The sequence below is a fragment of the Tiliqua scincoides genome, chromosome 4, assembly GCF_035046505.1.
Source record: "Tiliqua scincoides isolate rTilSci1 chromosome 4, rTilSci1.hap2, whole genome shotgun sequence".
In the NCBI taxonomy this organism is placed as follows: domain Eukaryota; kingdom Metazoa; phylum Chordata; class Lepidosauria; order Squamata; family Scincidae; genus Tiliqua; species Tiliqua scincoides.
Genome location: NC_089824.1, coordinates 165,010,131 through 165,026,605, shown reverse-complemented (window position 1 = coordinate 165,026,605; position 16,475 = coordinate 165,010,131). Strand labels below are relative to the sequence as shown.

The following is a 16,475-nucleotide window of genomic DNA, read 5'->3' as shown; positions in this document are numbered from 1 at the left end:
GGCTTAACCTTTAATTCTCCTCACAATTCACCACTTGCCATTCTTGCATGTCAGTCTTTCACCATCCTTTCTCTGTGTTAGCAGAGAGCGTGTGAACAAACGACGTGTGAAGGAGATGGTCAAGGATTTCACACTTTTGTGTCGGGGACTGCATGGCACTGAATACACAGCTGACTACTGAAAGGCCAGTTTAGCAAGAAACTGGAGCATGAACAGATCTGCTGGCACCTGCCACTGCCCTACGCTGCTACTGAATCGGGTCATAGGACTGTAATTCAACAACTAACCTGCATATGCTGCTCCTTTCAAGAATGGGCTGTTTTTTCCATCCCTACCGCATGTTCAGAGGTAGCAGGCTGCAAGGACTTGCAGGAGTGCAGGCTGGAGCTCCCCTGCTGAACTGGTGCAATTATTGCCCCTTACCTCCCTGGCACACTTCTATAGACATATCTGTGGTATTGTCTGTCCCTAAAGAGTCTGCCCTTGCCTTGCATGAGGCAGCTTGTGTGTCTGACTGAAGTGAAAGGCCCTGCACTCTTGAATTATATTAAGGCTATTTCTAAGCTGTGGTTATTGATGAATGGGGTTGGGTGGGATGAGAAACATGGCTTCCTGAAGGTATGGGGAGGGTAGAAGCTGTTGCACCCTATTTGGTGGTGTTGGTCATTCTAGTTCTGTCTGCCTTAGACTAATTGGGCCATAAATAGGGCTATGTTATCAATATTCTGTTCTCAAATAATGGAACAAGAGGAAGAGGCAAAAGCAGTTTTGGCCCCTAATGCAATTTCTACTGCCCTCTGAGAGAGACTGCCCTGAATGACTCTACAGCGATGTCTTCTCTGCATAGTTGCACCTGGGTTGGGAAGACATGATTGGTGCTGAGTTTAGGAAACTAAAGGAGCATTGCTATGCCGTTTTATGTTCTCTTGCTGTTCTGTGTACTCACCCACAGTGTGAGCATGTTACTTACTACAGAAAAAGCCCCACACCCGTCATTTTCCATGCCTTGGCTCCAGTACAGGATGCCGTTTTGAAACCTCTTATGCATTCTGCCTTCAGACCCTCAAATGGTGTTTGTGCGGTCAGAAGAATATTGTGCCCAGCAGTCAAGACAAATGCTTTTTCCTAAAGGTTTGCAAACATCCATATTTCCAGAGACTGAGTTCCAAGGGGAGAAGCAGCATCATGTTCTCAAGCAACCTACAGCTCTTAGTGCAAATATGAGGGCACCATATCCAACAACACTGACAAATCAAAGGGAGAAAGTAGAAGAGAAGAATTATGTTCAGCAATTGGTACTTCATATCACTAGGGAATTACCAGGAAGTCCTTTGGGTGAGAGTGACACTATCTATGCATCTATCAAGAAAAGTGATTAGCTTGATGTCTCTGCTGCTCCTGGAGCATGGGAAGCAAGTTTCACATTGGTCCTTGATCTGGATTATGCTCTTACCATCCTCCTCATATTTATATCTAGATAAGTAGGAATGCCTGGTTGACTAAAGAGAACATGGAAGTGAAGTGCAGTTGATGCCTTTTTATTGTACCTTGGGGACCCTTATGTCTACAACCCCAAACTCTTAAGTAATAGGAAAATTAACACTGTGCCCAGATTTTATCCTTCACCCCCATGCTCGTAAGAGTTTGTATATCTGAAGACAGTTCTATCTCTGCCTTTAGGAGAGATGGAAATATAATAATATGGAGCAGGGGAAACTATACTGGAAAAGTCATCTACCAACCTAGCCAAAGATAAAACAAAGGGATTGAACTGCTAAACTAGGGATGGCTAAAATTTTGAAATAGAAGCAGTGATTTGGGAGCAGCCCTAGCATCTTCATCTAAAATAGGCACAGTTTTGGCACCTCTAACATAGAAGGTGGGCAACTACTACATTGTAAGCCTAGAAGTCAAGTGTAGGCTGCAATTGTATTTGCATTTTTGTTCCAATATTCCGTCACTCAATTCAACTGACTCGTTTTAAATAAGCTTCTGCCTTTTTTTGGTTGGTATATTTAACTGAATGCCAAATATTGACTGGATACTGAGTGGTGAAATTATCTTTGGTGGGGTTTTTCCTTCCTCCAGATGCACCTCAAATAACCATTGGTGAAGATGGTAATACTGTTGCTGTTCCCCAAGGAACACAGGCAGGACGATAAAAGCTTTATGGGATTTGTTGTGGTTGGAGCAGCTGTGATCAAAGGACCATCACAAATGAGCGAGCAAGTGGAAGCTCATGTGTCCTCATGTAGGGCGCAACTGGGCTTATCTGGCATACAACCCCTTCCTATTTTAATATATTGTTGTCTCCTCAGGAGGTACCTCTTCCACCATATTATCTCAACAGTGATGCACTGAGGAAGTTGTAGTGGTAACATTATATAAGAGGAAGAGGGTGTAGGAAACTGGAGGCATCTGCTCTGGAAAGCCAGAACAGAAAGACTTCAATAAGTATTACATATAAGGGTATGCATGATGTAAAATTGCCCAGCAACAGCTGCTTTTTGGTGTGCATTTGGATTAATGTAGTGTTGGAACATGAGGATTACAGATATGAATGTTTTATTGAACTATATACCAATAGCATAGGGTGCCGCTGATAGATGTCAAAATGGCTTCTTTATGCACTGCTTATTGCTACAAGACTGATCTTTTTGCCCTTGGAAAGATGGAACCCCTCCCTATTTGCACCAGTGGTGAAGAGTTTTAACACCAGTGACCAATGTTTGGAAGGCAGCATATCAGACAACAGATGAGAAACCTACACAAATGTCTATAATTGATTTTAATTTTGTTTCTAACTGGAATAGACAATATCTATCCTAGCTTGATCCCTCCCTTTCCCTATCTTCCCTAGTCTCTTTACCATCTTCCAATGACCTCCATAAGTTGTATTTGTTATTTAAGAATATCAGAACTGAATAAAATTATAAAGTTAAATGCATAGAAGGGAAAATTCCAGCAGGTACAATACTATGCTATGAAATGCCTTACCTGCTGAAATTCTCTTCTATGCAATACCTACAAGTATAAAAACCCTCTTAGATTCTAGATCTTGCTACCCTGAGTGGGGGACACTAGGATCCAGGTGTTAATGGAGACACAAGATGGATTTCACAAACTGATTGAATTAAGCAGCCAAATCTACCATGGATTGATGATGGATGGATCATCTACCAGAAGATGATGTATACAACATGCCATACCACCAGTTTTCAGTCACTCCAAGCAGCCTTTAACTGATAGATGAGAGACCAGGTCGTTGAGGATATTAACAGGTCTCATTTTGCGTCTCTCCTTATATGGCAGCAGCAAGTCTGCTCTGAGTCACACGATGTCACTGAAACTGACAGATGCTGGCAAGCTCAGTAGTTGAGCCCAAGGCTCACTTCCTTTCTTCCTATGCTACAGCCTAGACAGCACTTTAAAATTTACATGCTCTTTCTTTTGAATAAAGTGGTGCATACACCACACTAATAAAGCACAAAAGCATCATAATTTTATTACGGAACTCTGAAATTTGCCACTGAAGGTTAACAGTTCAAACATGTTTATTTAGAACTAGGTTCAATTAAGCTCAATGGAGTTTATGCAGTCGTGTGTTTAAGACTGCAAGCCTAACACATGCAGTCAGATGCATTGTTGACACACTTACAACTAACCAGTTCACTTGAATTGATTCAATAAAATGTGTATAAATAGCTTCTGTTTTACAAGTTAAAAACAAAATTACTGCTTACTAAATAGATTTTTTAAAACCCATATGCACTGCTACAGATGGCCAGCGGCTCAGTACACTATAGTTGTAACAAAGATCACAAAGCTTACTACTACCCCGTTTCTCAACCAGTGGTATGGGTACCACCAGAAGTACTTGATGTGGTGTTAGGTGATACTCATGAGACCCCTGATACCTGTTGCCAAGCAGGAACGCAACAGAACAAACAGTGGTTAGAGGCTCCAAAGCATGCTTTTCTGCATTTGAAAAGGCCTTCCCATCCTCCCTGAGCCTCTTACTTGTGTTTGTCACATCACATTTGGCCTCCCAACCCAAAAGTCATTGGCAATGATGTCATTGCCTGTTACTTTGAATAGGTGGATCATGTGAAGTGGTATGGTGGAGGACAAACATTGAGAAACACTATACTACTATGTTGTTCTATGGCAATTGCTCTTTAAGAACTCCTAGATCATTTTTCCTGAATCTGGATAAGTGAAATCAGATGTGATGGGATTAGGATGTTGAATACCCAACAGCTGACTAATGTTGGTTGAGTTTGCAGCAGCAATACCTTCTGAGACAGCCATTCTCTGTTCCTCAAGAGAGCAAGTCTGAGTCAAATGATGAGATGCTAATTGACCTCAAAGACAAATGTTGTTTTAAAAAATGGCTTTGCTTGCTTTATAGGAGACCAACAATGTCTTGCCTTACTTGAACATATATGTAGCTGTGTATCAATCAAGCTCTCTCCCATAGCTGGTGCTTGCATTCTGTAGCTCATGCTGTTGCCTCTTGATTGGATGACAGGTGACTATACAACATGGTAATGACTATGCTGCATTTTCCCTCTCTGTTAGGCTCTGGTAACTCTCTTGTATTTGTTGGCTGGTTCGTAGCAATAACTATTGTTCCTTAAGCTTAGCTGGCGGTATGTATCTGTGACTGTGGCATTGGCTTATGCTCCTGAACTGGAAAAGCTGGGTACTTATCTCCTAGCCTGCAATTAGGAAAGCAATCTCAAAAGCACCTACCCCCTTTTCTCACTTTCATTAACTTCAAAGTACAGTAAAATTGTACTTAAACTCAAGGTGTATAACATCAAGGTGGGCACAAAGGCTACCCGTGCATTTAAGGACTAGTAGGGACAGTGCAATTTAAATTTAAAAACCATCTACAAAACTTCCTTTGAGATGCTAAGGGACAAACTACATGCAATGCCTAGTTTGGCTCTTGTATGTTTTTCTTTTATGGTAGCTGCTGCAGGGATGAGATCTGGATCAGGCTGCCCCACAAATGATTTTTTTTTGGGGGGGGGGAGAATGGGTCCAAGCTATGTATCTTACATTATGTGAAGTCTGGTCTTCTGTTTGAACCTGTTGCTCTCAATTGAGACACTTTACAAAACTCCAGTCACTATTGGAACCATCTTTCAAACTCTTTGCTAATATCAGAAAGAGGCATACCAACCCAGGATTCAGTCAGAACCAAGCTTCTTCTTTCCTACCGAATCAGAGAGTTTGACAGAAAGTGATCAGGGATATGTATCTGCCTGATTTGTTTCCAAAAACAGCCTTGGTCCTAGTTGACTGTCAGTAGAAAATGGAGATAGAAAGGTCTGTTCTGTATTTCAAATGTGGGTGACCAAGTCCTAGTTCACCCTTGGTGGGCAAATCCTGGTATGACAATGGTAGCAAGACTACTCCCAGTATTTCTGTGCCTATTAAGACAGCCTTTGCTGTGAAAGTTTCCATTTCCCACAGTTTGTGATGGCTTTCAAACTTTAGTGGGGTCTTCACACCTCTGATTTGCTTTTATTCCTACTAAAATGACCCCTTGCCCTTGCTAGACTGGGGCAAGAGAAGCCAAATTGTTAGAAAAATATGAAATATAAGCAAATCTTATGTTACATTTCAAAATGTTTATTCAGTAACCTGTATTGCTCCTGTCTCATACTCATTCCTGTTCAGAGATTTCTCAAAGCCAGGATCTTGCCAACCGAAGTCACAGATGAAGGTAACAGTTAAGAGTTAAATTCCATAAAGAACCCACTGCTAGACTGCTGTCACCATTTACTGCTCATGCACAAGACACAAATTTGAAAGACAGAAACTCCCCTTGCAAGTGTCTTTTTCTTCTGCATTTCTTCTTTTAAGCTCCTTTTGTACCTGATTTGTATATTACAGCTAGGCAGGTATGTGTCTTATATATATGCCCTTTGGACATTGATCCCAATCTCTGTCTCAGTTTTCCTATGTGCTTTTGAGAGCAGAGGCTGTAGTCTTATATTCACATCTGTAGTTGTGCCTGTCCATCTTGGCAGTAGCACTGCTTCCCACTGTCCCGGCAAACTTAAGGTCCCCAATTATAAGGGTGCTTGCCCCTCTCTCCTGCTGCCAGGTTACCAGCAGTCACTGTTGGCTGTTCCTGCACATGCACAGGAATACCATTAGGACCTAAGGAATGGTAGGGTTTCTGTTGTGAAATGCTCTCTCATGAACAAGGTGGCACATTTGTCTATCTCTACCTATGTCTCAATGTACAAGCACAATCTTTCTCTGGTCTAAGAAGAAGGGCTGGGCCAGCAGCTCATGATGCTGTTCAGAATGTTGCTTATTCTAATCTACTGCTGCTGCTGAGTTTAGCAAAACTCACAAGATCAGGATAGCTCATACTGAAACAATGAAACAACAAAGTTGCCTAAGCATCCTCAGACAATCATCTGCAATTGGTTTTTCTGCACCATCTAAGGCTACACTCCAAGCTGGGTCCCTACGACCCTGCAGGTATAATGTCATGTACCTCCTCACCCAGCTTGGGGCCTACCACTCTTGCCCCAAATTATGAGTTGCAGCTTTATGTATATCAGACTACAGTGGTGCAGATGATGGCACAGAAAAGAGAACAGTTTAACTGAATGCCACAGGCACTGAGAGCTAGCCAAAAGACCACATTTTCAATAATGCAGACAGGGGCTTAGAGCACCCATGTATCATAGAAGTACATTTTATATCTTTCTGCACCAATATGTTCATTGGGTGAGGAAGGTATTGGGGCAGAGCATGGTCAGGCACTAGATCCCTGCCAGACATGTGTGGTTCAGATAGGCAGATGGGGCGGCCAAGTAAACAGCTTTCAGCTCAGGGCACTAAAAGCCAAGACTAGCTGTCCCAGCTAGTTCCAACAAGCAAAGGCACCATGTTCTTATCTGCCTCACTGTTTTTTATAATTTGACTTCACATCATCCACAGGGCTCATCTTCATAGGCAATGGCAATCCCTCGCCGTCCGACCACAGCTTTTTTAACTGTTGTCTGGCCCAGCTGCTTTTCCAGTCCCTTCCAACTGCGTGACTCCAAGAATGAGGCTAAAAGACAGAACAAATGAGCGATCACCATAGCAGGCACTATTCCCCAGTCTGGAACCCAGACACATTTTCCAAAGGGAAGGGAGCTCACAGCATGGTTTGTATTATTGACGAGAGATCTGTAGTGGCTATGAATATCATTCAGTCCCTCCTCCCAGAGGTCACCTACAAGGAACTCTGAACAGATTCAGGTAACTATGCTATTCACTGACAGGCTGCAACCATCACACTAACCACAAATATCTGAATCCCTCATTACAAAATGGGCTTCAAATAGCTTTTTCCCATGTCCTTAGAATAGCAACCATTAGTGAGAAGAAAGTGCCTTGTCATATATGTGAGAAGATTTATCACTATGTGGGGAAGTCTTAGCAGAATTATCTGAATACTTGCCAGATTTTTCCAGTTCGTGGAGCACATACCTGCTGGGCTGATTTGGGCTACAGTTTGACTGTGACTGCGGCAAGTCACAGAACTGCTCGAGGTTGACTCTGGTGCACTGTAAAGACGAGTTGCACGCATCTCCCCAGTGATTAAAGAAATATCTGGTTCATGTTCAGCTTCTGAGACTCTGGTTGGAAAGGGGACGTGCTCACGTGCTCCTGCAGACATAAAGAAAGAGTTGACTCATTCATCAAGAAGTAGCACATGATACAACTCTTCCTGGAGCTGCTTTGAATGACATTTGGGGAGATAAAGCAGAGTAGAAATTTAGTAAATAAACAAACATACCACTTCAGATGACAGGTAGAGATAGCCTAGTAGCTGACTATATACTCCATTTTTTTTTTAAGAAGGTGTGTGTGAGAGAGAGAAAGACATGGATGGCAGCAGCAGGGCATTCTAGCAACTGTTGCTCCAGCAGACTACATGGGCCAGGCCAAAAATACGAGCAGAACTGCACAGATTTCATAAGTCATTGGAGAGAGACTCCACAGGAATTAGATTGCCTTCTACTAAGTGAGACTACTAGTCCATCTAGCCCAGGGGCCAGATGCGGCCCACAGCAAGCCTCTTTCCGGCCCACGGCCAACCTCTTGTCCCCTGAAAGCCTCTGGCCCAAACCACTCAACTGAATATGACCAGAACTGTGCTCTGATTGTGTCTATAGGGTGTTCTGAGTGCCAGAAAGTTTAATGAATGAGCCCATTCATTCATTTATTCACTAATCTAACTTCCATCTCTAATTTATTTATTTAAATTTTATATTTAAAATATTTTTTTCAGTCCTCAACATCATGCCAGATATTTGATGCGGCCCTCTGACCAAAAAGTTTGGAGACCCCTGATCTAGCTCAACATGTCTAAACTGCCTGACAGAGGCTCTCCAGACTTTCAGACATAAATCTTTTCAGCCCTACCTGGAGTCACCAGACCTGGAACCTTCTGCATGTCAAGCACATGGATTCCCACTAAGCTAAGTCTGAAACCACAATTTATGTTCTTGAGTACTTGTTTTTCTTACAATAAAGCAAGTTTCAAACCCTTATGGCTGCAGAAAGAAACTTAGAATGTGCAACCAAACAGGATTTCCAATGATCAAAAGACTTCAAGGTCTGCTGTGAAAGATCTCTCTGCAAGAGATGTGTAAGTATCACAGTTCACTGTCAGCTGCCCACACACACTTCCCCAGAATGATCCTAGCATTACCTGGCAGTAGATGACGGAAATCAGTGATGTAGCTGCCCGTCCAGGCCCGTGCTGGATTGCATGCCATCTCCATCTCATAGGGTGTGACCAGGGGCCGATAGAAGTCAGTAGAGTCAAGCAAAGAGTTCTGAGGGCAGGCCACCAACACAAAAATGTCCACTTCTAGAAAGTTTGCCAGCTTTGCAGGGTTGGGTTTACCCACAGCTAGAGTATAGGCACGTTTTCCTGCTCGGTGAATGATTCCTTGCAGGTGCTCCAACACAGACAAGTAATCTGCTACACCAAGAGTGCCCACCACAAGGCCCACCACTTGGGCATCCCGTGCCCGCTCAACTAGATAAAGGCGCCGTCGCAGGGTCCGGTTCACATCCAGTGTTTCCCACCGTCCTTCTCCTGTCTTGGGATCAAAGGAGCTGAAGGAGCACTGGTTCCAGCTCAGCATGAAGTTTGTGAGCTCTGGACCTTCACCACCCACATAGAACATAGTGTAATTGTCAAGACCATGTTGTTCATCCACTTCAAAGCGTCGCCCAAACTGCTGCACCAACCCACAAATTGGCTGGGCCAAGTCAAGAGATTCTTTGCTAGCCAACTGGGAGAAAACCACATTGGGGTAAGTAGGCTGCAGCTGAGAGGCCAGGTTATCTAAGGAGAAGAAACAGTGAAAAGTAATGCATGTTCAACCACTTAGACCAGTGGTTCTCGAACTTTTCCAGCCCGTGGCTCCCTGATCCTTGTGGCCAATGGCCACGGCTCCCCATTACAACACCTCACCTCAGTTACCCCCAAAAAGGGGATGAAGGTGTTATAATTATACACTAGAAACAAAAAGCTGCCAGCACTGAGACTGCAATCCTGAACACACTTACCTGAGAGTAAGCCCCATTGAACAAAATAGGACTTACTTCTGAGTAGACCTGGTCAGGATTGTGCCCTGATTTTGTTAGCAGCCCACTTGGAGGGTTTTGGAAAGGGAGGGGGGAAAGTGATGAATTTGCTGGGGGAGGGGAAGACTTTGTTTTGGGTGTATCTGCTAATTGCAAACTGAGACCCAGAGACTGTTTGGCTGCAATCCTAACCTCACTTTCCTGGGAGTACGTCCCATTGAACACAATAGGACTTACTTCTGAGTAGAGCTAGCTAGGGTTGTGCCTTTTGTCTTATAATAGCAGCTAACATGGGAAGTGACCCCCCCCTCCCAAAGGAGGCAGGAGGGAAAAGGGGGGTGGTTGAAAAGGAATGGGTATTTTTATTTTTAATCAATTTTTGGAGATTAAGCTATCAAGAGTGGCTTTTTTTTCTTTTTTTGAAGAGGGAGGAAAAAGAGAAAGGTGAAGATCCTTGGTTAAGCTGACAGACCCCAAGCCAATGTAGGTCTACTCAGATGTAAGTCCCATTTGACTCAATGGGGCTTACTCCCAGGAAAGTGTGGATAGGATTGCAGACACACCCAGCAAGATTACAACTCACCCCCAAAGTAGATGGGGGCATGCTCACACACACCTACACCCCAACACGCAGATGCCACCCCTATTTCCCCTAGGCAAGACAGAGGGATGCAGGCTGTGGCATTTGGACACCCCCCCAAGAGCAGGCTGGCCCCCTCTTTCCCAAGCAGAGGACAGTGCTGCACTGCTCTCTCTAGGTCAGGCTTCTCTCCCAGTTTGAAGCCTGCCAGGAATATCCCTGTGCTGATAAGATGCAGCACCTCTGAGTTGCCCAGCCAGCCTTCTCTCCCACCTCCCCCCACCATGTTTCACATGCCCTCCCAGCCTCACGCTGCCCTACCCACCTCGTTCTCAGCCTCAGAAAAGCAGCAGGAGGCAGCACCTGCAGCAGAGCAGAGCAGCTATGGCCACCTCTCTCCCCAAGATGCCTGGCCTGGCCTCACTAGGGAGGCCCAACGCACAGATTGAATACATCAGACTTAGACTGTAGGACCACCCAACCCAGCATTTCCTCATTACTCAAAATATACAGTAGACCAGTTTCATGAGTTCCCAAAGCTGAACTGGTAGAAGAAACTAGAGCTTACTGTCTTAAACTAATTCAAAAGTACAAAACAATGAAATATGCTTTTGTCTTCTACTACCGGCATGTGATGCTATTAACTTTGCTGTAAGAAATATTCTTCATGATATCTGTGCAATCACATGTAGTAGAGTTCTGTGCAAATACAGTGTTGACCTCAGAAACTTCTAGGTCTTCACTGAGCATTCTGTCTCTGCCCTCAGTTGAGAAAACCTTGTGCAAGTCCTACAATTCCAGGGCAGAAACAAGGTCCAGTCTCAGTTCTTTTTTGACCACCAGCTCAACAGCCTAGTGAAAAGATCACTTTTATCTTTTTCTCCCTTGTAATTTCAAAGTAGACACTTTTACTTTGGTTTTCAAACTTATTTTGTCTCTTACTATCCATACTTGCTCTTTTTTAAAACAAAAAGAAGACAAAGAAGAGAGCGTCTCTGCTTTGGGATTAAACTCCTCTCTCCCTACACCAACAGACATGACTATCTTGCAGGAGCTCACATCAAAAAAGCATTTGCTTTCCCTGGGAATCAGACCTCACCTCTTTCCCCCACAATTCACCCAGATTTGAGGTTTCACCTCTTTTTCCACCACCATTACTAGCTTTCTTGTATTAAACAACCAAGTCACTAGAAGGATAAGGAAAGAGATAAATGTGTTTTAACCTCACAATACTTTTATCTAGGAAGTTGAGATATGGAGAGCCAAAAATCTTCTGAAATGAAATTGTTAAACTGACTTGAGAGGGACTCTGGCATCCAGGCTCATGAAGAAAGCATCAAGTTGAGGTGTGGGCATGAGTCTTCCTTGTCTAGGCTGTCAAAGCAGGCTCCATTCTGAGAGGGGTGACAGTATCCAGGTGCATGAGGGTAGAATGAATTCCTGGACCAAACAGGCAGAAGCTTTTCTGCATCAGAACTATTTCAAGAGATTCATTCCCAAAAGGAATTCTGGCTCTCATACTGTATGAGCTGTCAATCAACTTCTACCTGTCATGACTTAATCAGAAAAAGCCTCAGGCCTCCCTAACAGATCTCACTCCCTGAGGGATCAGTTCCAACCCAGACTTCGTCCCTGACCAAGCCTCTTATATTCTACACAACAAAGTGCTTATCTCAGCTTCCCACACCAATTGCAGGTATCAGCAATGGCATTTCTAGTTATGTGCCTGGTTCTTTTCATGATGGTCAATTCAACAGCGTGGCAGTTAGCTAGCTACACAAAGGTAGGTCAAAAACAAAGCAATGATTTCCACACAGAGCCTTCTTGATATGGGTAACTCAAAACCCTGGTACCCAGGGCATTCTTCAGTGTTTATATTACATGTTTCAAACAGACTAGGCTTTGATACTGTACTACAGTGTCCATACCTAGCTTCTCCAGGATAAACAATTTCAACATTTTGATAACTGCCATTGCTTTAATACCTAGCTCTTGATTCACAAGCAATCTCATCCTCCATTCTAAGCTACAGTCTCCATACTGAACTTCCTTGATGTGGACTATTCAAAACTGTCAATCTCTCATATTACAAATGACTTCAAACTTTGACAGTGAGCTACAATTTCCATATTTAGCTCCTTTAATAGAGACCAGTGGATCCCAAACTGGTGGGTTGCGACCCATCAGAGAACTGGAAATGGGTCATTCTCCCTTAAGAGAAGTGACCCGGGAATAAGTGCCCCGAAAGTGCTGCATTGACCATGGTTACCCAGGGGTTTATTTTTGCTTACCTTGGGGGGGTCACACTGACCACCTGGAGGGTCCAGATGGCTTGCAGCCCCCTCTGCTAGCCTCCCTATATCTGCACAGGGCTCAGAGCATGTCATCACTGAGATACTACTCTTCCAAGGTGCTGGGTTTCCAGCAATAGTCATAAAAAACTCCTACTCATCATGATACATCTTCAACATCAGAACTATTTAAGATGTACCATTAGTATCAAACGCTATCAACACCAGATGATTCCCTTCAACATCTTCATGTCACCAATGGTGTTCATTAAACCTATGGTTATAGTTACAGCATTCTTCTGGCATCATACAATCATGAATTTCCATACCTGGATGATTGGCTGATAGCAGCAGAATTCAAGCAAGAACAATCTAGCCCTTGTAACATCTTAGGACTTGAACATTAACCACAAGTAATTGTAGCTGGGACTTGCACAGTCCATATAGTTACTAGAACCCCTGTTGCATTTTGCTCACTGTTGTGTCTATGTTTTGGTACCAAATGGCCAAGCCATCAGATCTCTCATCTTGGACTTTCCAAACTTGCATACACACACTGCTGTATCAGATCCCATGATTTCTGGGCCACATGGCATCAACCTCAGCAGCTATCAGCTTTGCCTTCTTCCACATGAGGCTGTTACAACAATGGTTTCTATCCACTCCAAAACTGAGTACATTGTCCATACCAGAAGCTGAACGTTTTAGATCTAGACCTGCACTTCCTGCACTGGTGGAGTCTTCCAGAGAAATTCTTCAGAGGTTATTCCCACCTTTGATGCATATGCAAAGGAACTCCCCACTCAAGGGCAGAGCAGAAAGCTCAACCAAGCTCTAAAAGTTTCCAAGTTAGGCTCTCTGCATACACAAAACTCTTCAAAGAATTACAGTTACAGATGAACAATCTGTCCTTGTGAAAAGAACAGAAAAGCTACCATTCCTGGTGATAAATGGCAGTGGTGGGGGGGGAGGGATTCATACACTCATCTGGAAGTTCTTTCTGGTTAACCCAAACCTGGGAGTAGCAGAGGCTCTAGACTTGGATTAAAAGAAACTGGGAAAGTTTTGAAGACAGAAATGTACCATTAGAAAAAGGTGTGGTTTGGGATTAGTATGCCCAATGAAACCACCATAATATTTTCCCAACTTGACTGACTTCTTGCATGTCCACTCCCCACTTATGGTACTCTGGAATGTGTTTATGCTTAGATTCCACATTGCAATCCACCTGGTCTCACCTATGGCATGAGAATAGGCCACATCACTGAGCACAACCACGTGAGCTTGGAGGTCAGGGTACAATTCCTGGAAGGCCTCTGCACAACGCATCACATCCAGCTGCTGTTGGCCAAACACATGTAGTACTGGCAGTTTACGACAGGGGCTCAAGCAAGCTGGGCCGTAGTGCACCAGAGCCTCAGCACCCACATGTTCTGCTGCCACCTCGTCCACACAGCAACTAAAAAAAAAAGTAACATAATTACTTAGGGAACTCTGAAGGCAACTTTCACCCAATATTTGCCACCCCTAGCCTTCAGCAAGATAATAAGAGAAAAAAAACACAAGGACTGCATTTCCCTTGGACCCAGCCTCCTGAAAATAGTAGGAACCACAAGAATGACAGTATTTGGGATTATATGCTTAGTGACACCCAAGAGATAGGAAAGAGAAAGCAACTAGGATTCAAGATTTCCAAGCCCTAATTTTCTGCTAAAAGGTACCACCACCACCCCAGCTCTATCCACTGAGGGCCCAATCCTATCCAACTTTCCAGCTCTGGTGTAGCCACAAAGCAGGCCTGTGGGAAGGGAACACATGTTCCCATACCTTAAGAAGGCCCCAGTGACTGCTCCTCCACCACAGGATGCAGCACACATCCCACGGGCACAACTACACCAGCACTGGAAAATTGGATAGGATTGGGTCCTGAGATAGGCAAGAGACACCACCCCAGCTCTATCCATTGCGATAGGTAAGAGACAAGATGAGACTGAAAGAGAGCTCACACAAGCTCTAGGTCAATGGTTCTCAAACCTTTTAGCATCAGGACCCACTTTTTAGAGTGACAGTCTGTCAGGACCCATCAGAAGTGATGTCATTAACCTGGAAGTGGTATCATAGCCAGAAGTTATATCATCAAGAAGAAAATTTTTTATCACCGCACAAATGAAAGAAATCTAATTAAGTAAATTAAAAGTTTACAACAAGTTTATACATTTATTTAAAATAATGAAGAACTCTCCTAATTCTCCCAAGCAGTTGCTGATCCATTTTAAAAAAATTTCCTCAAACATCCCAAAGGTTGCGATCCTATTCACACTTACCTGGAAGTAAGCCCCATTGACTATCATTGTATTTGCCTACAGATCTGTAACAGTTTCCCAAATGTAGTCACATACCATGGTAGCATCAAGTCTATTAAAAATAAAATACTAACTGAAGTGAATGGGGACCCACCCTGTGGGTCCCGGCTCACTGTTTGAGAAACAATGCTCTAGAACAGTGTTTCTCAAACTTTGGGTCGGGACCCACTAGGTGGGTTGCAAGCCAATTTCAGGTGGGTCCCCATTCATTTCAATATTCTATTTTTAATATATTAGACTTGATGCTACCATGATATGTGACTGCATTTGGGGAAATGTTACAGACCTGTTTTTTTGACAAGCTACTATATATATACTTTTAACAATGATAGTCAATGGGACTTACTCCTGTGTTAGTGTGGGTAGGGTTCCAGCCTGGGATTGTCAAAAATGGTCCTGCTTTAGGATGTCACTTCTGGTCATGACATCACTTCTGGTGAGTCCTGACAGATTTTCATTCTAAAAAGTGGGTCCCGGTGCTAAATGTGTGAGAACCACTGCTCTAGACAATGAAATGCAAAGACTGTATATTTCGCTGCAACCGCACCTGCCATATGATGTGTCCCCCAGAATGTACATTTTGGCACAAGTTGCTTCTTCCATCCTGGCAGCAACCGTTGCGGAATCTGACAAAAGTTCATCAGGAAACTGAAGAGCAACCTAGGGCAAGAGTCCAAGACTACCGTAAACAGCATAGAAAAAATAAACACAGTTCTCTTCTCTCCCCCCCCCACCTCACAAGCACAGAGCTCACAATATAACACGCTGTGTTCTTATAGCAACAGCTTTACTCCTTAACACAAATACGTCATTCCAGCTACAGAGGCGGAACCGGCACCTATGCCCAGAACCTTCAAGGAATGCTCTTACCTTGGTGAAGCCATTCTCAGATACAAATGCAGCCGCTCTCTCCAACTCATAGAAGGCTTCTATCCCGACATCTGGAGGACGTGTGCCTGCTCCTGCCGGAATCACAGTCTGTTGCATCACCTCAGCGCCGTCACTGCTGAACGGTGCTGCCATTGTGACCTAAAGCCAAACTACAAAAGGAAAGAGTGATATACTGCACTATTCAAATGCTGGCAGGTCTGGTGTGATTCAAGGGAACAATCTTGAATTTCCACCTTTAACGCTACACTGTATACATAGCGGTAAAACAACACTAACTCCAGAATAGCTAAGGCAGCAATCCTATCTTCCCTCACCTGGGAGTAAGCTCCATTGACTACAATGGGACTTACTTCTGAGTAGACATGCAGAGGATTGGGTTGTAAGGCTGCAATCCTATCCACACTTTCCTGGGAGTAAGTCCCATTGAGTATAATGGGAATTACTTCTGAGTAGACATACAGAGGAATGGGCTCTAAGGCAGCAATCCTACCTTCCCTTACCTGGGAGTAAGCTCCTTTGACTATAATGGGGCTTACTTCTGAGTAGACATGTATTAGGTGCTGGGTGGGCACGAGGTGCTGTCACTTTCCAGAGCCTGAGAAGGAAAATCTCTCGCACCACCCACAGCAAGCCAACTCCAGACACATGGACACTCCTGCACTCTTTACTTCCGGGGCGGGGATCAAAGGCCACCCAATGACGTCTCTTTGCCAATGACTCTTTACT

General features: G+C 43.8%; 2 protein-coding genes across 7 annotated transcripts in view; one reads left to right on the top strand and one right to left on the bottom strand.

The window, feature by feature from the left end:
• The window catches only part of IPO13 (importin 13), a 62,283-nt gene extending 53,770 nt beyond the window's left edge, over positions 1 to 8,513 (top strand). Inside the window, exon 20 of one of the 6 annotated variants that reach the window (XM_066623002.1) lies at positions 8,315 to 8,513. In XM_066623002.1, the coding sequence (XP_066479099.1) occupies positions 8,315 to 8,381 (67 nt within the window). In that variant the 3' untranslated portion in view covers positions 8,382 to 8,513. Of the gene's footprint in view, positions 1 to 81; positions 5,056 to 8,314 lie in introns of those variants that run through there. The other 5 variants (XM_066623004.1, XM_066623003.1, XM_066623001.1 and 2 more) reach the window with 5 other exon arrangements.
• On the bottom strand, positions 4,564 to 16,332 carry DPH2 (diphthamide biosynthesis 2). Its single transcript, XM_066623005.1, has 7 exons — positions 16,250 to 16,332; positions 15,729 to 15,898; positions 15,406 to 15,518; positions 13,734 to 13,954; positions 8,738 to 9,382; positions 7,510 to 7,689; positions 4,564 to 7,087 (listed from the first exon to the last, which is right to left on the bottom strand). The coding sequence occupies exons 2-7, from the start codon at positions 15,879 to 15,881 to the stop codon at positions 6,963 to 6,965; spliced, it is 1,437 nt and encodes a 478-aa protein (XP_066479102.1). The 5' UTR covers positions 15,882 to 15,898; positions 16,250 to 16,332; the 3' UTR covers positions 4,564 to 6,962.
• Between the last annotated feature and the right edge of the window lie 143 nt (positions 16,333 to 16,475).